Below are 24390 nucleotides of genomic sequence, written 5' to 3' on the forward strand. Positions count from 1 at the left end.
GAATCTAGAGGAGCTTTGTCCATGGTTCACATAGTATCTCATTATTTATTTACTTATTGAGACTGAGTCTCGCTCTGTCACCCAGGCTGGAGTGCAGTGGGATGATCTCGGCTCACTGCAACCTCCGCCTCCCAGGTTCAAGCAATTCTTCTGCCTCAGCCTCCCGAGTAGCTGGGATTACAGGTGCCCACCACCACACCTGGCTAATATTTTGTATTTTTGGTAGAGAGGGGGTTTCACCATATTGGCCAGGCTGGTCCCAAACTCCTGACCTCAGGTGATACGCCTGCCTCAGACTCCCAAAATGCTGGGATTACAGGTGTGAGCCACCATGCCTGGCCTGTATCTCATTATTTATTTATCCTTAACGTTGGAATTAGTCCCTCCTACTTAACCCAGGACTGCGCCCCCATGGGTCTGGCACCAAAGCATGCTCTCTTCCCAACACACTGCCCTGCTGCAGGACACCTCAGCCCCTGAAACATTCAAGACCTTGGAATGTCATTCCATGCAGTGAAAAGAAGACTGCTCTGGCATTGGTGTCAGTAAAGATCCCCTGGAGCTGAGCAGCATCTGCAGCCCTGAGGTCTATGTCTGAAATGCTGGTGTCCCCCACTCCCATGCCACTAGGAGGGTGCACCTGCTACCCACGGGCCAGATGCTGCTCCAGGCCGAGTGGAAAGGGGAAAGCAGATGGGGGCACTGATGAGAGCATGGAGGAAAAGAAGCTCGGCCCCTGGAGGGTGACCACACAGGGAGAGGAGGCTTAGGGTTGCCGCAGCTGGGCAGACAGGCTCTGCCCTTACTGCCTGTGTGACCTTGGACGAGGGACTCAGTGAGCCGCATCCACACATGGGGCTGGTGATGCCATGCGAATGGTGTTGTCCTGAGAATTAAGGGAGACACTCTGTGCATAACGCACAAGGACCCCAGGAGCCCTCGAAGCACGTGAGCCCCTTTTCTCTCTGCCCAACTGCTTTTTTGCTGTTCTTCTCATGGCTGAGACTCTAGGGCATTTTCAGCCTCTTCTAACCCCTCAAAGTCCACCTTAAGCAATGTTTATAAACTTGAACATGAGGAGGAAGGATGGCACGCATTGCTTTCTCTTTCCTGTCCTTACTCTTTCTCCCTCTGTCTCTCTCTCTAGGACAGCATATTTCTTGTCAGTAAGTCTCTGATGGGTCCCCCAGTTCCCCGCTGCTGTGGAGAGAGAGGAGGCCCACAGAGGCGGCCTGACGGCGGTACTGTGCTGGCAATCCAGACCCCCCGTTCCCACCCGTCATCCTGCAGCCCTCTCTTCTCTTCTGCTGCCCCCACAGTCCAGGCTGCCTGCTGCTCCTGCTGTGTGGATGCCACTGCCCCCACCCTGGCTTCCCCGTGTTTCTTCCTGGTTACTCTTTCTTGCGTTTGCCCCCATTGGAGAAGGAGGTCATGGGAGCAGTGGCGGACGGCAGTGCTCAGGTGGTGAATGGGCTGGGGACCCTGGAGACTGAGGTGAATGTCCCACGCCCCCTCTGAGGGCTGCTCAAAGAGTACTTATCTTGGAATCCGTCTCCCTGCAACACACACCCACTGACTCCCATGGGGAGAGGCGGTGGAGAGGACTTTAGCCTTGGTCTTCCTTTCCTACCAGGAGGATGACAGCTCCAGCCCTGCAGCTCCTTCCTTCACCCAACTCCTGCACTGGAGCCGGATGGTTTAGAATGAGATCCAGGCCTCCTCCCACGTCTCCCTCCCTTCCATCCATCCCAGGCAGATCAGGGAACTTGCTGCTCCTCAGGAAAGCAGCTGGACAGAGAGGGTGGGACGAGAAGTCCAGGTGGTCCCTAAGGCGAGCACTGTACAGGTGTGGGCTTTATGAGAGAGGAGATGAGCTACAGCTGCAGAGACTCAGGCATATCAGATTGAGAGAGCAAGGGAGTTAAGAAGTCAAGTTGACTGGACACCTGTAATCTCAGCATTTTGGGAGGCCGAGGCAGGTGGATCACCTGAGGTCAGGAGTTTGCAACCAGTCTGGCCAACATGGTAAAACCCCGTCTCTACTAAAAATTTAAAAAAGTTAGCTGGGCATGGTGGTGAGCAACTGTAATCCCAGCTACTTGGGAGGCTGAGGCGGGAGAATTGCTTGAACCTGGGAGGTGGAGGCTGCAGTGAGCCGAGATTGCACCACTGCACTCCAGCCTGGGCAACAGAGTGAGACTCTATCTCAAAAAAAAAAAAATCAAGTTGTCTTGCCATTCATTCGTAAGTGGGGAAACTGAGTTCAGAGAGATTAACCCATAGACGGATACAACTTTGTATAACACTTTACTTTTTCATTTATTTAGAGACAGGGTCTCGCTCTGTCACCCAGGCTGGAGTGCAATGGCGCAATCACAGCTCACTGCAGCCTTGACCTCCCAGGCCCGGTAATCCTGCCTCAGTCTCCCAAGTAGCTGGTATTACAGGCACACCCCAACATGCCTGGCTAATTTTTGTATTTTTAGTAGAGATGGGTCTCCCTGTACTACACAGGCTGGTCTCCAGCTCCTGGGCTCAAGCAGTCTGCCTGCCTCAGCCTCCCAAAGTGCTGAGATTCTAGGCATGAGCCACCACACAGCCCACATCTCTTTACAATTTACCAAGCCTAGCCATTAAGTAGATGGAAAACATCTACTTAAACGAGAAAACTACAAGAGCACAGCGCCACCATGCAGCACATTTGTTGACTCCTTCAGCATGTAGGTGCAGACACCTGCTCTGTGCAGGGGCTGTGCGGAGTGCAGAGCACTGTGTGAGCTCGCAGCCTTGCAGGTTCCCTGGAGCTGCACCATCTCATTTGCCCTTACAACTTTCTGAGGTGCACAGACAGACATCGCTGCTCTCCCCACTTTACAAAGGAGAAAAGTGAGATCGGAGAGGGGGCGTTATTTGCCCAAAGCCACACAGTCTTTGTTTTAAAATCAGAGGCTAGACTTTTAAAAAACCTCAGGGCTGGAAGCCACTGTGGCTCCAGAAAGTCACCAAAGTTGTGAGTGCAGATAAATATTTAACAACTGCCTGGGTGCTGGGGTGCAGGTAGGGGCAGAGGAGTCCTGACTTGCAGTTGCTGCCAATTTCTGTGGTGTAAATACTCCCACAGTGGCTGACTTCCAGCTACCCTTTCAAAAAAGTTACTGAACGTGGAGTTAGGAAGAGACGTGTTCAGTTGCCTCTCACCCAGCTGCATACATGATCTCCAGCACACCCCTGCTGAGAGCTTCCTGATTTGTGTTTCTAAAAGAGTCAGAGGGAAACATTTACATTTCTTTCTTTTTTGTTTTATTTTGTTTTGTTTTGTTTTGTTTGAGACAGGGTCTCACTCTGTTGCCAGGCTGGAGTGCAGTGGCGCAATCATAGCTCACTGCAGCCTTGGCTTCGTGGGCTCAAGTGATTCTCCCACTTCAGTCCCTGCCCCCAGCTCCGCCTCCCCCACCAAAGGCACATGCCCTGGTAATTTTTTTTATTCTTTGGTAGAGACAGGGTCTCCCTATGTTGCCCAGGCTGGTCCCAAACTCCTGGCCTCAAGCGATCCTCCCGCCTCCAATTCCCAAAGTGCTGGGGTTATAGGCGCGAGCCACTACATCAGGCCACATCCCTTTACAATTTACCGAGCCCAATTGTTTATTTAAAAATAAAATTTATTTAAAAATTATGGGCACGGTGGCTCATGCCTGTGATCCCAGCGCTTTGGGAGGTCAAGGTGGGCGGATCACCTGAGGTCAGGAGTTTGAGACCAGCCTGGCCAACATGGTGAAACCTCATCTCTATAAAAATACAAAAACTAGCCAGGCATGGTGGCACGTGCCTGTAATCCCAGCTACCCGGGTGGCTGAGGCAGGGGAATCGCTTGAACCCGGGAGGCAGAGGCTGCAGTGAGCTGAGATTGCACCATTGCACTCCAGCCTGGGCAACAGAGAAAGACTCCGTCTTAAAAAAAAAATATATATATATATTTATAAATATATATACGTATATATAAATATACATATACATATATAAAAATATATATATGTATATATATAATTAAGCCAAAATCCAAAAGATGGAATGATTGTGTGTTTGTCTCCTAAAGAACCCTAAGTCTGAGAGAGGAGGCCCCGTGGCAAGTCTTGTAAATATCAGGCAGTAACTGCCAGGTGTCTGCAGAGTCACTGTGGCTCTAAGAGGAGGGAAGCCTCCATGGAAAGCTGAGGTGGCGAGGGGTCTATAGAGCCCTGTACACGCATGTGCACACCCCAGCCCTCCAAGACACACACACACCTGCACATGAGCACATACTCATATGCATACACGTATGTGACCCTTTGACACAAGAAAGACCCTTTGCCAAGCCCGAGTGGGATCTGACAGAGATTGGAGGATGGGCACCTTTTTGTAATTCACATGCCCAGAGGTGGCACAAGGCCACCTGTGCTGCAGGTGTCCCTGAGTGATGCCAATGGCTATGAGAAGGTGGCCTGGGCTCTGAGTGAGCCTGGGGGCCTGGGAACATCTAGATGAGGATGGAAAGTTTGAAGCAGACTTTCACACGCCATCCCCACTCACTACCCCCAGGGGCCATCTCTCCTTCCCCTTCAGCACCAAAATGCAATGGGATCAAAAATAAACATGAAACTCCAGGTCTCCCATGTCCTGACTTCCAGGGTGCCTGAGGCCATAGGTTCTAGAGTCCAATGTCAACCTTTCTTGCTTCAACTGCCTCATACTTCAAGACTCAGCTCAAATGATGTCCCCTCCTTGAAGACTTCCCCCACTCTCAGGCAAAGTTACTGCCCCCCGACCCGGCCCCGCTCTGTCTACAACCCCCTGAACAATGTCCAGTGTCCCCCGTTACATTGCTTGGTCAATATCTGCTCTCCTGGCTCCTGGCCACTCCCACAACCAGACCACAAGCTCCGCTAAGACAGAGTCTGCATGGAATTTCTCTCTGTACCTCATCCCCTAGCACCAGGCCTTGCACTTAACAGGACCTTAAGAAATGACTGTGAGTGAATGAATAGGTTACAAATAGTCATGAAAACCTCAGCAACTTATAACGTCAGCCCACAGCCCAAAGGAAGCACGCCCTTCCTCCCCAGCCCACCACAAATTACTGCCATTCTCAAAAGGACAACCCTGAAAGACCACAGTAAACCAGACATGCCCCCTCCTAAGCTAGAGCCCAAAGCGGGAGGAGAGCTGGCTTTCAGAATTTCTCCACCTGCAAGGCTGCAGGGCAGAGCTTTCCCTCATCAGAACGAAGGGGAAATGGGAGGGACACAGGGACTCAGGGTGGGGCACAGATAGAGACTCGGACTTTTCAAGGGAACTGAGTTCGAGGACAGAGACACAAGTGGCAGCCAGGGAAGGCAAGGCTCCTAGAAACCTCACACCAGGCTCTAGGGATGGGTTTCCCCACCATCCAGGCTAGGGGGCAGAGGTGGGGATGTGCCCCAAACATGGGTGCAGCCAGAGACGCCAGCTGTCCTCTGAAAACACAGTCCTTCCAGCGGAGTAGGGGAGGCTGAGTGGTGGCGGAAAGGGGGATGAGAGTAGCGGGTGGAACTATATCTCTAATTGAAACTATTTGCTCACTTCAACTGCCAGCTTGTACTTGTTCGAGTGTGGGTTTGGTGATATTTTTATTTTTTTAATAAAAGAATCCTTACGCCTCCTGCCTGGGTTATTTGTTTTGGATTGTTTCACCAACAACTGGAGCTTGCCCAAGACAATGACTTCCATCTCCATGACCAACAGATCCTTTCTGGAACCAAGACTCAGGCTGCCCCAGAGCACCATTTCTGGCAGTTTAAGGCATTCTGTTTTATCTCTGCTTCCAGGCATCAAAGATTCAGAAATACTCAGGTCCAGACTTGGCAAACACTGCTGCCCAAACAAGAAATGTTTTTGTTTTTTGTTTTTTTTGGGGGGAGGGGTTGTTTTTTGTTTTTGTTTTTGTTTTGTTTTGTTTTTGTTTTTGAGACAGGGTCTTGCTCTGTCGCCCAGGCTGGAGTGCAGTGGCACAATCTGAGCTCACTGCAGCCTCCACCTCCCGGGTTCAAGCAATTCTCCTGCCTCAGCCTCCTGAGGAGCTGGGATTACAGGTGCCCGCCACCACACCTGGCTGATTTCTGTATTTTCAGTAGAGACGGGGTTTCACCGTCTTGGCCAGCGTGGTCTCAAACTCCTGGCCTCAAATGATCCACCCACCTTGGCCTCTCAAAGTGCTGGGATTACAGGTGTAGCCACCATGCCTGGCCCCAAACAACTAATGTTAATGGTTCAAGCAAGAGGTTTGCATGTCCCTTTGTGTTTCAATGCCAGATGCCCGTGGGAGACTGCTGGCTTGGCCAGAAGAAGTTAGGAGATGACAGGTCGAACCACAAACTCCCACCTGGAATGGGTGGTTACCGTATAAAAAAATCTAAGAGGTTGGGTTGGGAAAAAGTCTTCATTCATGCATTCTTTTGTTCCTTGGCTCATGTGATTATTCATTCAATAATCATGAGTACAGCCCCAGCAGGGGACCCTGCCCCACGGAGCTTTCATCCCAGGGGTAGAAGTAGGGGGGGTCTCTCAGCATTGAAGCAAAGCAGAAAAAGGCAGAGAAAGAAGAGGCCAGAAATGACTCGGGGAGCAGAGTAGTGGGAAAAACAGAAGTGAGAAGGGAAAAGAGGGAAGGATGGGCCCCCAGATGGATTAAAAACTTCCAGCGAAGGGCACTTTAAAGGATCCTTTATCAGAAAAGGCAAAATCAGCCAGATCCTCAGCTTCTCCCTGCCCCCACTTCCTCACGTGGCTGCCCCTAGATCCCTTCTGTAGCCAGCTCTGGGACCCACCCCTCCCTTACCTGCAGCCTGGCAGGAAGGCACACACAGCTCAGGCCCTGACATATATCTGGACTCAAGTCTGCCTGGGAAAGGACAGGAAAGTTCCGGTAAAGGAGGAGGACCAGCATGTTGGGGCCGTCCAAGGCCGTTCGGGGCCAGCCAAGAAGCAGGCTACATTCTGGAGCTCTTTGTAAGAAAATCCTCACTAACTGATCCCACTAATTCAGAATCCCTGTCAGTTTCGATGTTGGCAATGCTAAAGTTGCTTTTATACTAACCGTGAAATAAAGAGTTTCTTAAGCAAATGAACAGAGGAAATAATATTGACTTCCGGCAGTCTCCCCAGCCACATAGCGGATACACTGTCCTGTGTGTTTTGAGTGCCTCTGCAAACAGATGCTGCTAATTGCACATGACTTTTCTTTTCACCAAAGATGCTTTGCAGACTCTGCTGAAAAGCCTGCGGAAGAGTTTATATGAGGAAGTACTGGTAAGAACTCTTGTGGTTTTCGCCTCTTCTACCCTCTCCCCCAGGAGTGAGGCTGTGAAGAGTCCTCCCCATCGCACCTCCCATCCCCTTGCCTAGCAGGGGTGGGGAGGAAAGTGTTTAGAACCTGGGGGAGGAGAGTTTTCCCCAGACAGGGTTCAGTGGCTGGGGATTCCTAAATAGTGAGGAATCAAAATCCCTTCTTCACATTGCCCCAGGCAGGGAGGAGTCAAACCTGGGCACAAGGACAGTGACACCACCCATTCTGTATGATCAGGTGGGCTTGGTCAGTAGGATTGTCCATGGTGAGCATAGGGTCTGCAGACCAGATGGCTCTTCCTGAACTTCTGTTTCCTTTAAGCCATGATCATTTGGGGTTTACTATTACCTGCAGCTCAACCTAATCCAAACAAATTCCCTGCTTGCCAAATTGAATGTGAGACCCAAAGTCATCTGACCCCTTAGCCACATAAAAGCCATTCCTCCCCAGGAGCAGAGGCTGTGGCCCATTTTAAACCCCAATGAGGGCCATGGATACTGTCCCAGAAAAACGCATGGATGTGAACATGTTCCGCTTGCATTTCAATACTCCACATGCAGGCCTTGCACGGTGGCTCACGTCTGCAATCCCAGCACTTTGGGAGGCCAAAGCCGGAGGATGGCTTGAGCCTAAGAATTCAATACCACCCTATTTTATTATTTGTCTTTACAAATAATAAATAAATAAATAAATAGATAAGTAAATAAGCTGGGCATGGTGGTGCACACCTATAGTCTCAGCTACTCAGGAGGCTGAGGCAGGAGGATCGCTTAAGCCCAGAAAGTTGAGGCTGCAGTGAGCTATGATTGTGCTACTGCACTTCGGCCTGAGTGACAGCGAGGCCCTGTCTATAAAAAAAAAAAAAAAGGCCAGGTGCAACGGCTCACGCCTGTAATCCTGGCACTTTGGGAGGCCAAGGCGGGCGGATCACCTGAGGTCAGGAGTTCAGGACCAGCCTGGCCAACATGGTGAAACCCCGTCTCTGCTAAAAAATACAAAAATTAGTCAGGCATGGTGGCGGGCACCTATAATCGCAGCTACTCCGGAGGCTGAGGCAGGAGAATTGCTTGAACCCAGGAGGTAGAGGTTGCAGTGAGCCAAGATTGCGCCATTGCACTCCAGCCTGGGCAACAAGAGTGAAACTCCATCTCAAAAAAAAAAAAAAATCCATATACAATTTTAAGATTCCCAGACTTCCTGAATTTTATGCCTGTTCCCGTAAGCTAAAAACCTCTGACAAAAAGGGATGCAATTTCCAAAACACTCAACTCCCAAACTCAAGTGGTGTCAGGCCCCTGTTCTCACCTAGAGTCACAACAGAGCAGAGGACAAGGTCTATGCTATGTCCATTCCCTTCAGCGGTGCCCTAACCCCAGCAACTAGGTCCACATTCTTGTAGTTACTCATTTTCTAAAAATGTTAGTACCTGCCCACTGGGCTCAGTGCTGGGGGCCATAGAGAGCCCCCAAGGAATTCACACCTAGTTGGGGAGGATGATAAGTTCTATGTTAAGAGTATCAGCATTTGTTGTCGCCACCACCAGAAAGAAAAGAAGAAAAAAAAAGTATCAGCGAAGTGCCGGGGGAAAGAAGAGAGAGCCGTGAATTCCACCGCATGGCGGAGCGGTTACTTGCACAGCATCTGACCTGGCCGCTGCAGAGGGAGGATAGTGCCAAGCAGTAAAAAAGATTGGAGTAAGAGGCGTTTTATACAAGGGGACTGTGTCATAGCGATGTGGACAGCCCTTAGCATGTTCAGGGAACCCAGGGGACACAGAGCAGAGCTGCCCAGGCAGAGGGCGGTGAGCAGAGGGAGGGTTTGGAAATGTGCCTGCATGGTTGACTGCACCCAGCTGTGCCCGGCCTTGAATGCCACACTGAGGATTTTGACCTGACCTGTGGGCAGCAAGGAGTCAGAGAGTGATGTGATCGGATCTGACGGTGACAAGGAGGAACAGGAGACAGAGGGAAGGAGGACGAGGCCGGGAGCTGCTGGCAGTGTCTGGGGGTCAGGTGCTGGCTTTCACCTAGCAGGTAGACCCAACACCTCAGCGCACAGCCCCTGGAGTCAGACTCCAACCGCTCCCACCACTGAGATTTCCTCCTGATCCTGCAGAGCAGACATAGCCTCCCTGCTATTTCAGGTGGGCTGTGCTTCCCCGCCCCCTTCACCCCTCATCTCTCTGGTTTGCTCTAAAGGAGCTTCTCATTCCAGAGTCACAGAGGCGCCTCAGAGGCAGATGCTACCAGGGATCTGACCCTCTCTAATTCACCCTCATTCCACAGCTTGATCAGGCACACCTTTCCTGAGACTGCCTGGAAGAAGCCCTGTGAGGGAGGCACAGATGAAACAGACACATCCCTGCCCCGACAGTGGGCTCAGTAATGTACACGGGATATGGGATAGGGAAAGAAATAAGGCACAGACACCAAGAACAGTCCCAAGAAGCAGCCTGGGGAGTTTGCACACAGGGCTGTGGGTGTTTGGCAGAGCTGAGGAGGAAAAGATTCCTCTGGGTGGAATGGGGGTGGGTCAGTCTAAGAAAGGCTCAGTGGTGGACTCCAGGATTTAAATGGAGAAGATCTGGACTTGAATTCTTCCTTTCATAGCTGTGTGACCATGGATAAGTCACTCTACCTCTCTGAACACTTGTGTCCTCATTTAGAAAGGGACAAATGTACAAACTTACAATGTTTAGGGGAAGATCCAAGACACTGTCCAGCTTGGTGCCTGGGAAAGAGGATTATAATCAGTGTGGTAGGCAGACGCTAACACAGCCTGTAGAGAGCCTCCATGGTGGCTGCCTGGTATGCACACCCAGGTGCAATCCAGTCCCTGAGTGTAGACTGGATCTGTGACTTGGTTCTAGCCAGCGGAATGTGGCAAAAAAGATAGGATGTTACATCTAAAATTAAGCTATAAAAAGACCCTGGTTTGCGTCTTCCTCGCCCTCTGCTTTTGTCTCGCTTGCCTGCTCTGATGGAAGCCAGCTGCCACATCATGGGGAAGTTTACCAGGCAAGGAGCCAAAGAAGGCCTCCTTGGGGAACTGAATCCTGAATTCTGAATCCTGAATCTTGAATCCTGAATCCTGCCAAACCACATGAAAGCTCTGAAGCAGGTCCCAACCCTCCCTACCTGCCACCCCATCACGGGGGTAACTGTGACCCTGGCTAACACTTTTTTTTTTTTTTTGAGACAGTTTCACTCTTTCACCCAGTGAAATGGTGAGTGAGTGGTGTGAGGAGTGAGGTGGTGCGATCTCAGCTCACTGCAAGCTCTGCCCCTCAGGTTCAGGCGATTCTCCTGCCTCAGCCTCCCAAGTAGCTGGGATTATAGGTGCCCATCACCACACCCAGCTAACTTTTGTATTTTTAGTAAAGATGGGGTTTCGCCATGTTGGCCAGGCTGGTCTCAAACTCCTGACCTCAGGAGATCCCCTGCCTTGGCCTCCCAAAGAACTGAGATTACAGGCGTGAGCCACCGCGCCTGGCTGCTGGCTAACACTTCAATCGCAGCCTGTGAAAGACCTTGAACAAGAGGTGCTGGCTGAATCGTGCTTTGCTTCCTGATCCACAAAAACTCTGAGATAGTATGTTGTAGTTTTAAGCCACTAATTCTGGAGCAATTTGTTACACAGCTGTAGCTAACTAATGCAACCAGGTGATACCAAGACGATTTAACAACTGGCTCAACACAGGCGTTTACCAACCAGCCAGAGCAGATGCTGCCTGCAGCCATGGAGCCGGGTCCTGGAGCCCATGCTGTAACACTTGATAGAAGACTGGGAGCACAGGGGGCTAAGGGGAGGGCAGGAGGGGTCGTGGGAGGTACGAGGGGGCTCAAATCAGCAGCAATTTGCCAACAAGAATGCAAGTATTTCGGTATTTTGACAACTGATACAACTGTAGTGGGGTGCACTGACTATCAGCCCAGGATCTAATATCTAGGGTTGGAACTGGGCCTTAAAGGATAGGGTGATATCCACAGGGCCCCATGGCATGGAGCAAGGGAAGCCACACGTTGGAGCTGAAGGAAGAGTTTTCTGCTGTCGCCGCTTGTGTGCAGTTTCAAAGACTGCTCCATACACATATAGCAAAGACAGGAAAACAGCTCTACTAGCTAAAAAACAGTTCCTCGTGTAGCAGCAACATAACAGAGGCACTGAAATATCAGAAACGCGCAGAAGAGTTCAAGGCCGTTTGAGAAAGGGAAGGAGAGAGGGATATTCACATGTATCATGTATCGAGTAGGTGCCTGCTGTCTGACAGACACCCTGCCCGGCTTTATATCCAAGTCTAGGCCACTGCGGCACAAAGGCCTCATGAGGAGCCATGTGGTATGGGTGGCAGTGAGTCACAGCATCTAGGACAGTTTTGTGGAAGAAAGGAGACAGAGGGCACGGGGCCCTAAAAAGGGAGACGGAGAAGAAGGGAAGGGAGGGTGAGGTGCAAGCCCCACACTTCTGTGGCAGGCTAGGCCTGAGGTACAGGCACCAGCCAACTGGCCCATGGATCAAGGCTATAACCCACCCAAATGCCGACCAGGGAGGAGAGATTCCTTATTTGCCGCTTAGCAGTGGGCGCTTTGCCCTCAAGCCACCAGAGCCATTTGCTCCCAGAACCATAAGCCGGGACCACCCTAGTTATGCTGAGAGCTGAATTAGTCCCAAGTAGAAGCAGCAAAAACTTGACCACAAAACTCCTTTCTAGTAGCATATGCAAATCAGATGCCCCTCCACTCTGATGCCCTGCCCTCTGCCATCTCCCTCAATATCATGCAGTGTTATGTGGGAAGGGTGTCTAGTGGCTGGCCCTACTGAGAGGTGGTATGCTTCGGGGAGCAAGTCTATGCCTGCTTACCAGCTGGGAATGCTGCGAGCAGGCAGATATTGGGAAGAAAGAATAGAAAGGGAGGTTGCAAGAAGGTGGAGGAAAAAGAAGCTGGTGAATTTCTGAAGAGGGGGAAGAACTCCTGGCCTGCTGGGAATTAACCAGGCCCCATTCACCAGCCCCTTGACCCTTGAGTGCCACCCACCCCACCCACAGATCTGCCCAGATGAAGGTGTGGACTGGGGCGAGATGCTTGGTGGGTGCTAACCAGCCTTTACTGGGCACCCCGCCCAAGCCAGGCACAGTGCTTGGTGCTCTGTGCATGGATATCTCAGCTAATCCTCACCACAGCCCTTGAGGGGGCTCGAGGCAACTCATTAGATGGTGACAGCCACAGCCCAGACCTTGCCTTGGGACACACGGCAAGTGAAAGAGTAGGTGACAGGCATGCCCACCTATGAGGAGGGTGAAGTGCCGGAGTCTCCGTGGAACCTACTTTGGCCACAGCTATCAAAATTGTAAATGCCCCTGCCCTTTGACCCAATGATTGGACTACTGAGAATGTAGCGTACGGAAATACTCACACAGGGGCATGAAAGTACCTACTGTATTATTTGTTATAGCCCAAGATTTAAAACAACTGAAAAGTCTACCCCCAGGGGACAGGTTAAATTAAGGTCCATCCATGGGATGGACTATCAGGCAGCCGTTAAAGAGAAGAATGAGGCAGCTCACTGTGTGCTGAGACAGAACGGTGGGCAGGATGTACTCTGTTCAAGTGCAGAACCACAGACATCGTATGCTATCAAATACACACACACACACACACACACACACACCCACACACACACTCTCACTCACTCACCTGAAGGCTTGCAGCTCTGGAGATAACCCAGAACCCTGGTTTCCCCTCCCTTTGCCTCCAGGGAGGAGAACTGAGGGATGGGGAACTGAGAGACAGGGTTCAGGGGCAGGTGAAAAACCTAATCTCTGTACATTCTTTTATATCTTTTGCATTTTAGACCAGATACATTTATTCATGAAAAAATATAATTTTATAAATGAAGATAAAGAAATGCATTAGTACTTTGGGAGGCCGAGGAGGGTGGATCACAAGGTCAGGAGATCGAGACCATCCTGGCTAACATGGTGAAACCCCATCTTTACTAAAAATACAAAAATTAGCTGGGCGTGGTGGCAAGTGCCTGTAGTCCCAGCTACTCGGGAGGCTGAGGCAGGAGAATGGCGTGAACCCGGAAGGCGGAGCTTGCAGTGAGCCGAGATCGCGCCACTGCACTCCAGCCTGGGCGACAGAGTGAGACTCCATCTCAAAAAAAAAAAAAAAAAAAAGACGTGTATTAGTAAATAGGCTGGGCACAGTGACCCAGGCCAGTAATCCCAGCACAATGGGTATTGGGAGGCTTGCGGGGGAGGTTAAGTTGAGCCCAGGAGTTTGAGACCACCCCAGGCAACATAGGAAAACCCTGTCCATCTCTCCAAAAAAATTTTTAAAAATTAGCTGGGCATGGTGGCATGTGCCTGTGGCCCCAAGCTTCTTGGGAGGCTGAGGTGGGAAGATGGCTTGAGCCCGAGTGTTTGAGGCCACAATGAGCTACTATGATGGAGACACTGCGCTCCAGCCTGAGACCCTGTCTCTAATAATAATAATAGTAATGAATAGTAATTCATGGCTGGGCGCGGTGGCTGACTCCTGTAATCCCAGCACTTTGGGAGACCGAGGCAGGCAGATCACCTGAGGTCAGGAGTTCAAGACCAGCCTGGACAACATGGTGAAACCCCGTCTTTACTAAAAATACAAAAATTAGCCAGGCGTGGTGGCAGGCACCCGTAATCCCAGCTACCCAGGAGGCTGAGGCAGGAGAATTGCTTGAACCCGGGAGGCAAAGGTTGCAGTGAGCCAAGATCGTGCCACTGCACTCCAGCCTGGGCAACAGAGCGAGACTCCGTCTCAAAAAAAAAAAAAAAAAGAATAGTAATTCATGGAAATGGCAAAAATCTCAAAGAGGGATGTGCAAACGAGTAAAGGTGGGGAAACTCTGCGCCACTATAGCATGTGACTTTTTGTCCCTAGTCACAAAAGCTACATGAAAGTATGAAAGTGCTGTGGCGGCATCTGACCTGCGACACCAGCATGAGGACACTGCTTGTTCCTACTCCTGCACTGTTCGCTACAGAACCAGGTGTCCTGCTGGATTATAAAATGCTGAGTTATAAAGTCTACCGTAGTAAGATATTCTTACACAGGACTCACAGACCTGATGTGCCAGACATTGGGCCCAACACTTTACATACACTATCGCCTGCGTGTTTGCAGCAGCTGTAGGGGCAAAGTATCACTCTTATCCCTATTTTACAGATAAAGAAATAAACGCAGAGATGTTGAGTGACTCACCAGAGGTCAGATGCTTGTGGAAAGTGTGGACTCCAGCTCAGGCTTCCAGTTCCAGAGCTGAGCCCCTAACACTCCACTGAACTTTGCATATAGAAGGTACTGGGTAAGGCCTTTTAACTAAGCCCTGGTCCTTTCCTTCAGATTAAAAAAAAAAAAATAGATTAAAGGCCCCATTTTTCCCCAACCCTTAAATTTCTGTTAAAGACAGAGGCTTGGGGCTGGGCATGGGGGCTCACGTCTGTAATCCCAGCACTTTGGAAGGCCAAGATGGGAGGATCGTGTGAGTTCAGGAGTTTGAGACAAGCCTGGGAAACATAGCAAGACCCTGTCTCTACAAAAAATAACAAAATTAGCCAGGCATGGTGGCATGTGCCTGTGGTCCCAGCTATTCGGGAGGCTGAGGTGGGAGGATCACTTGAACCTGGGAGGTGGAGGCTGCAGTGAGTTGAAATTGCACTACTGCATTCATCCTGAATGACAGAGCAAGACTTTGTTTAAAAAAAAAAAAAAAAAAAGGCTGTGCTCAGATACTGAATGCCTCAAGGGCAGATGCCCTTCCTCTTCACTGTATCTCAACAGTGCCTGGAACATAGTGGCCCAGTGTGTAAGCAGGAACTCAGAACACGTGTACTGATGGAACTGAACAGAAACAGGCAATGATGCCTCCCCTGGGAAGCCCTGATTTCACAGAACGGCGGTACCTTGCCCTTCTACAGGAAGGTGACTTGGTGGCTCCCAAGTGTGTCCTTCCATCCAGCCTGGCATGGCGAGAGTGGAGTTGAGAATGCCCCCAGGCCCCATCAAAGCCCAGGTGGGGTGGGAAGGGCAGACCTCCCGGGGTCCTACATGGCAGAACTTGTGCATATGGCTCAGCAGAAGAGGTCAGGTTAAAAAGTCTCTGAGCCAAGAGTCTAGAAGAAGCAGCAGTGGATGGGATGCCTGCCGCCTCCCCAGGAGTACAAATCCAAGACCCTCGTGAGCACGCAATGGGGGTCGGGAGCAGGGGAGAAAGAGCTATGACCTCCTAAAACGTCAGCACTGGAGGAGGGCCTGGGAGGGAGACGTACTCCTTCAGCTACTCCCCCATTTTGTAGATGAGGCAACTGAGGCTAGAGAGATGATGTGGTTTGCTGAAGGACAGGGAGGTAACAGCATGGCCGAGGCTGGATTCCTGTCTCCTGGCATCCTATGATGCTCCCTTTATCACCTGGAGTGGGAAGGCCACAATGGTTGTATTCCGGGAGGACTCAAACCCCTTACTAGGGCATCTTTGGAGGTTTTCTACATGGAACAGGGGCTGAGTGGAAGGGCTGTGGCTCCCTTTCACCTCAACAACCAGAGCAGTGCCTCCCATTGGAGATTTTGCTGGAGAAGATGGTCCCTCTGCTATAACAAAGAAAAGCTGGAAGTCACTGGGCCTCCTTTCCTGCCTGGTTTCCCTCTCAACTCTCTCCCCCTTGTCTACTCCCTGCCACTGCCATCCCCCCAGCAGCTCAGGTTCAGTCTGAATGGAGTCCTACCCCCATCAAGGCCTCTGTGGGGTCCCTGAAGACTCACCTGGCACATCCGGGGATGGATTGAGAATCATGAAGGCATCTGATAGGCCGGTTTTGACAGGATGCTGGGAGGAGCTGATTTCCGGGACAGACATAGGGATCTGCGGCAGGGAGAAGAGGCTCCGTCCACCTCCCAAACACTCTGGGGCCCACCCAGCCCTCCCCCGTGAGCTCTAGACCCATCTTTCTGGATGGCACCACCTCCTGGAGGACTCCAAGACATTGGAAGCCCAGTGGGACCCCACCCAAATTCCAAGTCCTCTCCATACCACCTCCAAGCACGTTTTCTTCTTTCCTCTGTCTCGGTGAATGGCACTCCATGCAGGCCAGAAACCCAGGACTCACCCTTTTCCCTTCCCTTTCTTTCATTTATTCCCTTCCCCATCTAATGCATCTCCAAATTCTATTGCTTAACCTGCTAAGTGGCTCTCAAATCTGTCCGTTTCTTTCCATTTCCCCTCATCCTACTCTAAGCTGCTGTCACCTTTCTCCTAAATTAATTCCCAGTATTCCATCTAAGCCTGCAACAACCTGTTCTCCACTCTGAAGCCAGAGTGACTTTTCTCAAGGGCAAATCTGTGGTTCCCTTGCCCCGTCCTGCCCCTCACTCTCTCCCTTCCAACCATGCTGCTTTCTTCTATTTTTTTTTTTTTTTTAATAGAGGTGTGTGTCTCACTATGTTCCCCAGACTGGTCTTGAACTTCTGGGTTAAAGCAATCCTCCCGCCTCAGTCTCCCAAAGCGCTGGGGTTATAGTAATGAGCCACCGCACTGGCTCACCATGCTGCCTTCTTTTTTTTTTTTTTCTTTTTCTTTCTTTTTTTTTGAGACAGAGTCTCACTCTGTTGCCCAGGCTGGAGTGCAGTGGCACGATCTCGGCTCACTGCAACCTCCAACTCCTGGGTTCGAGCGATTCTCCTGCCTCAGCCTCCTGAGTAGCTGAGATTACAGGTGCCCGCCACCATGTCCTGCTAAATTTTTGTATTTTTAGTAGAGATGGGGTTTCATCATGTTGGCCAGGCTGGTCTCGAACTCCTGAGCTATGATGATCCACCCACCTCAGCCTCCCAAAGTGCTGGGATTACAGGCGTGAGCCACCGCACCTGGCCCATGCTGCCTTCTTTCAGTGCTTTGTGCCAGCCGTGCTCTGTCCTGCCTCAGGACCTTTGCATGTGCTGTGTGCTGTTGTCTCTCCTGGAACATACTTCATTCTCCTCTTTGCTTCCTGAACTCGTATTTATCCTTCAGATTTCAACTCCTTTCCTCAGCAAAGCCTCCCCTAGCCTCTGCCAAGGTTAAGAAGTCTGTGAAAGGCTCAGCTAGCACCAGTCACCTCTACTTGGCAGCACTTGTCACAGTGGTGATTCTACGTTTGTCCCTGTAATTATTGTCCATCTCCGCAACCAGACTTACAGCTCCAAAAGGGTAGGACCCTCAAACATCTTGTTAACTGCTGTATTCCCAGCAGCAATCCCCATGCCTGGCACATCACGAATTCTCTAAATATTTGCTGAATGAAGAAAGGCTCCAAGACCCAGCTGTCTCTGCAGCTGGGCTCACTCACCTCTTTATAGCCGAAGACAATGCGGCCGTCACGGTGCAGAGCTGCCTGGAAGGTGAAACTGCCCTTGTCTTCCCAGCCTTGGAGATAGACATGGTCCCACTGAACCACAAAGACTGTCCCTGGGGAGAAGAACAGAGACCCGGCTGGACGGGAGATCATGCAAGGAGCAGGGCCCTACAGAAATGCCAGCCAGAGGGCAGTGGCCACAGGTTGAGTCCCTTCGGGATGATGGGGAACTTTGCAAATGTAAGGAGGCAGGAGCTGGGCAGCTCACTAAAGCAGCCTAGCTTCCGAGCAGCAGAGGAGCCAGAAGATCCTGCTTCAGCCCCAGATAGTGTACTTGATCATCTCTTTCCCTTTCCTTCTTGTCTATTCTGACTCCTTGAGATAAAAGAAGGAAGAATGTCTGTTCTCCTGGATTCAGATGGGGCTCAAGGGACATCCTGGTGAATGTAAGAAACAATAAAGGCCCCTAACATTTATTTTACCTTGACTAAGAGCCAAGCACTGTCGTTTTGTTATCTCATCAGATTCTTCTGGGTAGCAGGCATTTTTGTCCCCATCTGACAGGTCAGGAAACTGAGCAGAGAAAGGTAGGTGGCCGCTTTGCTGTGGGACTGTGGGACCCTTGCCCTCTCTAGGCCTGTGCTCCTCTAAAGGGCTGGACACGGGATCCCTGGAGCTGGGTGACTTAAATTCTGAGATCCAGTCTCACCATTGTCAAAGTAAACAACTGTGGAGTTGTCCGAGTAGCCAGGGTTGAAGTTGGCCATCAGGGGTGCCACATACTGAGTAGCTGTGAGCATCCGATGGATCACGTCCCCCATGAAGATGAAGCCTAGGGTGGGAGAGGTGCAGAGGAGTCACCAGAAATGGCCCAGAGGGGCCGCTTTGGGGGCCTTTTCCCCAAGGGCAAGAAGGGCAGCGCAGGCAGAGCCGGAAGTGAGCCCGAGACTTCTGTCGCCCATCCCCATCTGGCAGGCTCTGGGTCTGGTGTGTATGGAGCCAAAGGACCCCAGATAGGAGAAGGTCCTCCCTGTCCCTTCAGCAGGGCACAGACTATAGGTCAAGGGGCAGGAAGAGGAGGGGACTCACAGCTTTCCCCATCCCTGGGGAAGTGAGATGTGGAACCGAAGTGCGGGGATTAAAGACAGGTGCCTCCTATCAACAGGGAGCCTGGCCCCAGGAGCCCAAGCTCTCAGTGAGGTCTCCCTCTCCCTCTTATTCAGCGACTCCGGGACACAGGGCTGTCCACACTGACTCGTGCTGGCCCGAGGAGACACACACGCACACACATGAGCAGGTCAGCTAATGCAAGGGGGATGCTCTGACATCCACTGACCCCCACTCCTGAGAATCAGACTCCTATTAGAGCCAAATGTGCATTCCTCCCATTTCATATAACCCTGTCTCCAGTGAACCACCCCTGGGAGGGCCCCTGAGTTCCGGCTGAGGTCTCCAAACCCTCCCCGGGGCCCCACGATGTGGCCTTACCTCCAGTTGCTATGGTGATCTGCCGCAGAGGATGCCCGTAGAAAGGGAAATCAAAGGACAAGACCACTCTCTGCAGGGGATGGGAGAAAGTCAGCACGGGCCAAGCTGCAGGCCAGGGGCCTGGGCACCCACACTGCCTCATGCTTGTTTGGACAGAGTGGGGAACAGGCATGCCCAGGGCCACTGCTGGGCACCCCAACTCTGGCAAAGTCCCATGGGAATCCCTGGAAGGTACCTCCCAGGTCACAGACCTCGGGCCACAGTCATGCCCACTGACCAGGCAGGGTGGGTTGGCCCCCGGCCTCCCAGCCCAGGGAAGCACGGCTGGGGACTGGGGCACTCACCGAAGCCTGCCGGTGGGTGTTGGAGAGTATTGTGTGGATCTTCACTTGGCTCCGGTTGGCCTCAGCCACATCCACCCACAGTTCCCGGCTGCGGGGCTCGCTGGGGCCATAGAGACGGGACACATAATAGCTGTGGTTGTCCTCCTGCCAGTACCCAAGACAAAGCCCACAGGAGGTGTGAGTAGTCGGCATGCCAGGATTCACTTTCCGCCCTTCCCCACTCAGATTTCTGGGTACAGGAAGTCACCACCCTCCCAGGGTGCTGGACCTGTGGCCCCAAGGGCTGGTTTAGGCCTAGGACCCCCTGGGCTCCCCCCTGGCCCCAGACAGCTCACTAGCTGGCCCCTAGCGGTGCCCCAACAGGCCTGGCCACGGCAAAATCCACACCTGCTGCACTCATGCTCAGCCCTCCCGTTCCCAGACAAGCCAGGAGGCCGGCAGCCCCTGCATCCCTTCAGACCAGGACCAAGGCTGAGCTTGGCTTGGGGCGTGAGGGAGGAACAGACAGGATGGCCTCAAACCAGGCCCTTGTTTTCAGGGAGCTCCCAGGCCAAGGGAGAGTCATACTGCCCTGGAAGAGTACCCTATTTAATGGAAAAGAAAAATCTGGGCTGGACGCGGTGGCTCACGCCTGTAATCCCAGCACTTTGGGAGGCTGAGGCGGGCAGATAACTGGAGGTCAGGAGTTCGAGACCAGCCTGGTCAACACGGCAAAACCTCGTCTTTACTAAATATACAAAAATTAGCCTGGCCTGGTGACACATGCCTGTAATCCCAGCTACTCGGGAGGCTGAGGCACAAGAATCACTTGAACTCGGGAGGTGGAGGTTGCAGGGAGCCAAGATTGCGCCACTGCACTCCAGCCTGGGCGACAGAGCGAGACTCTGTCTCAAAAGAAAGAGAAAAATCTGGATCTTAGAAGGCACCAGTCTAAAGGAGGAGGCTGCCTCTTGGTCCTGGGGAGTTTCCAGTCTGGAATGGGACTTATATAAACAGAGGAGCAGACACAGATCCTCAAGCAGAGCTAATACAGAACCCAGAGCCCACACAGCATCACCAGGGCGGTGGGAAGGGGAGAGAAGCAGCAAGGATTCCTTCAAGGCATATCTTTGAGCCTTTGCTGTGTGCCTGATGGAGATGAAATAAAGAAGCTAGAATGCTATGGGCTGGGGGTTCATTCTGCAAAGGCTCTCCTGCAGAGGAGCACTTGGGCCAGGGTTTAAAGGAGGCCAGGGAAATGGTTGGCAGAAAGACTTAAGAGCCAGAGAGGGGTGATGTGGAAGTACTTCCTGGAGCCGACCCAAGAGCACCGGCCGCAGGAGGAAGGGAGGCAGGGCAGGCAGGTTCCCTTGGCAGCCACCGCCACAGAGATGAGGCCACTGACCCGTGAGGAGCCCTCGGTCATTAATCAGGCTGCCCAGCAGGGTGGCGGCAGACACAGCAGAGTAAACGACATTCTCCCTGCCAGGCTGCCAGCTGCCCGCTGCCCAGCCGGCCCTTGCCCTGGGCCCAGCGTGAGCGGGGACAAGGGGTTCCTGCACTCCTCACCTGCCAGAAGGCACTCTGCTCTTACAACAAGTGACACAATCTGGGGACCTGGGGTCGGGGCAGGCTGGGGGAAGATGAGCGGAAGAAGCATGGTTGGTTGGTGTCAGGGGCTATTCCCTCTGCCACTGCCCTCCCTTCCTGCCTCCAGACAGCCCATGCCTCCACCCATCCTCAGCACAGTAGTCAAACCAATCAAAAACACCTCGCTCTGTTCACAGGCTATCCAGGGCTCCCTCAAGACACTGTCCTCAAGGCGAAAACCAAAGCTCTTAGGCTGGCATGCAAGATCCCACCATCAGCCAACTCCAGCCTCTCTCTAGCTCCTTCTCTCTCCTTTCACCACCTTGTGCATCCTTGTGTGCCCACCCCCCAGACCAGACTCCCCTGACAGCCTCAAGCCACCAGTGGTCACTTGTGCCACTGCCCACGCTGGTCCTCCTGTCTGGAATGGCCGCCCTCACCTTCTCCCCTTGACAGATTCCTGGTCATTCAACACTCGGCTTAAACTCTGCCTTCGTTTATTTTTGAGACAGAGTCTCGTTCTGTCGCCCAAGCTGGAGTGCAATGGCATGGCCTCGGCTCACTGCAACCTCCGTCTCCCGAGTTCAAGCGATTCTCATGCCTCAGCCTCCCAAGTAGCTGGGATTACAGGCGCACGCCACCATGCCTGGCTAATTTTTGTATTTTTAGTGGAGACGGGGTTTTACCATGTTGGCCAGGCTGGTCTCAAACTCCTGACCTCAAGTGATCCACCCACCTTGGCCTCCCAAGGTGCTGGGATTACAGATGTGAGCCACCGCGCCTAGCCAAACCCTGCCTTCTTATCAGCCTTTCACCCCTACCTCCCCAATGAGGAGGACCTCCACCCCCTGCAAGTGGCCTCCACCATCCCTTATTTCAGGGAATCCTCAAGGGGTGGCTCATGTGTACTATTTGCAAGAGTTACATGGGGCCACTCTTGTTGGATTCCTGGTTTTATTCATAAAGCCACCTGGTAGGGGGGCTGCCTTGATGCCACGGCCCCTGGGGTGAGGGCTAAGGATGCTGCTTCCCATTGCTGCCACAGCCACCAGCCCTGGAGTCTCGGGAGGGTACCCAGAGGGGGACACACTGCTCTCCAGCTCTGCCCACAGGCACTGAAGCCACTGCTTCTGCCCAGAGCTCTTGGCCTCCCTCGGGAAAGCAGCTCCCTCTGTTTCTGCCCCTTTCCCCACCCTGCAGAAGAACTAATGCTTCATGTTTTTCCTTGGTGTCTGTCACTCCTATTTCCACCCATCTCTGCTGGAGACCCCTATCTCAATTTTTTAAAAAATCACCCATCAAGAAACAAAGCTCCGTGCATAGCACCCTGTGCAGAGAGATCTGCACAAAGGAAGAGTCCGATGGCCACCTCCCAGCCTGCTTCCTAGATTCACAGGTGAGCAGTTTTTATTCCACTTCCAAGCAAAAAAAATATAGGGGGCCCTGCCCAACACTGTACATCTGATAGTCTGCAGGACCCCAACTCTGCAGCTGGTTATGGTTCACCTGGGACCACCTGCCACGGCCATAGCTATAGCCTGCCCTCTTCCCCGCAATTCAAACAAAAAAGTGGCTTATTAAGAGACATCAGTTAGCCTAAAATTTTGCCTGAAGAAAGGAAACCAAGTTTAGATGCTATTCAGCCCATCTTTTCTTTCTTTTTTTTTTTTTTTTTTTTTTTGAGACGGAGTCTTGCTCTGTCGCCAAGGTTGGAGTGCAGTGGTGCAATCTCAGCTCACTGCAATCTCTACCTCCTGGGTTCAGGTGATTATTATGCCTCAGCCTCCCAAGTAACTGGGATTACAGGTGTGCGCCACCATGCCCAGCCCAGCCCATCATTTAAATATTTGTTTGCCCCTGGACTATGAGCCCCCGACACGCAGGGATGGGCAAGGTCACCTCTGTGCCTATGGCTCAAGGTCCCTCACTTCCTCCATGCTTAGGAAGTGTTTGCTGGAAGTGGGGGTGGGGGGACCAGTGCTTTGCAATGTGTTAAAATTAGGGAAATAAACCTGCATCCCTAAATCCTGGGCTATCTTATGATCTGTGGGTGAGGGGAAAACGAGTGGCCCACCTTAACACAGCCAGCACCAGATAGCCCTTCCATCCTTTTGCATGCTGTAGTGGGTTTCAACTGTGTTACCCAGAATGATATGTTCAAGTGTGAACCTCTGGTACCTATGAATGTGACTTTATTTGGAAATAGTCTTTGCAGATGAAACAAGTCAAGATGAAGGCAGACCGGATTAGGGTGGGCCCTAAATCCAATGACCGGTGTCTTTATGTAAACAAAGAGGGAGATGTGGATACACAGTCGCAGAGGAGACACAGGGAGGATCCCTGTCTCAATGAAGGCAGAGATTAGAGTGACGCTGTTTACAAACCAAGCACACCAAGGATTTCCAGGAGATCCAGAAGCTAGGGCAAGACAAGGAAGGCTCCTTTCCCGGGGCCTTGAGAGGGAGCGTGGCCCTGCTGACACCTTGATTTCAGACTTCTGGCCTCCACAACTGCAAGTGAATACACTTCTGTTGTTTTCAGCTACCAAAATTGTGGCAATTTGTTCTGGCAGCCCTAGGAAACGAATATCTGTGCCACAGGTGTGTGTTACCGTGGCCCAGTTGGGACAACCTGAAATTGTTTTCCCTGCTCCATGTCATCCCCTTGCTTAAGCCATTCTGTGCTCCCCAGTTGCACTCAGAACAAAGGTTACGCCCCTTCCGCCATTCCCTTCTCTTCTTTACTAATAGAAAATTGATTTTGGATTGAGCACAGTGGTTCATGCCTGTAATCCTAGCACTTTGAGAGGACAAGGCTGGAGGATCACTTGAGGCCAGGAGTTCAAGACCAGCCTGGGCAACATAGTGAGACCCTGTCTCTATAGAAAATACAATAAAATAAAACAATTCACTGGGTATGGTGGTGCATGCCTGCAGTCCCAGCAACTCAGGAGGCTGAGGCAGGAGGATCCCTTAAGCCCAGGAGGTCGAGGCTGCAGGGAGCTGTGATTGAGCCACTGCATTCAGCCTGAGTGACACAGTGAGACTCTGTCTCAAAAAAAAAAAAAAAAAAAAAACATTGATTCTGTAGCAACCAGCAATGTAGCCATCTAATAAACCTCATTCCCTGGATGTCTTAAGGATTACCATGTGACACAGGCTGGCTCATGACATCAGCTGAAGGTTCTAGTGGAGCCTTCTGAAAGAGATCAAATTTGACTGCTTGTCCCTCTTATCTTTGCCCTTCTTCTTCCTGCCTGGAAT

General features: G+C 51.8%; 1 protein-coding gene across 4 annotated transcripts in view; it reads right to left on the reverse strand.

Annotated features, from left to right (window-relative positions):
• Window positions 1-24390, reverse strand: part of PLXDC1 (plexin domain containing 1) — an 84064-nt gene that overhangs the window by 22290 nt on the left and 37384 nt on the right. For all 4 annotated transcript variants that reach the window (XM_024235070.3, XM_054546636.2, XM_054546635.2 and 1 more), the window contains exons 3-7: window positions 19559-19702; window positions 19215-19284; window positions 18436-18558; window positions 17721-17839; window positions 16159-16258 (exon numbers count right to left, since the gene is read on the reverse strand). In XM_024235070.3, the coding sequence (XP_024090838.3) occupies window positions 16159-16258; window positions 17721-17839; window positions 18436-18558; window positions 19215-19284; window positions 19559-19702 (556 nt within the window). The remainder of the gene's footprint in view (window positions 1-16158; window positions 16259-17720; window positions 17840-18435; window positions 18559-19214; window positions 19285-19558; window positions 19703-24390) is intronic.

This window comes from Pongo abelii, chromosome 19, assembly GCF_028885655.2.
Source record: "Pongo abelii isolate AG06213 chromosome 19, NHGRI_mPonAbe1-v2.0_pri, whole genome shotgun sequence".
NCBI classification, from domain to species: domain Eukaryota; kingdom Metazoa; phylum Chordata; class Mammalia; order Primates; family Hominidae; genus Pongo; species Pongo abelii.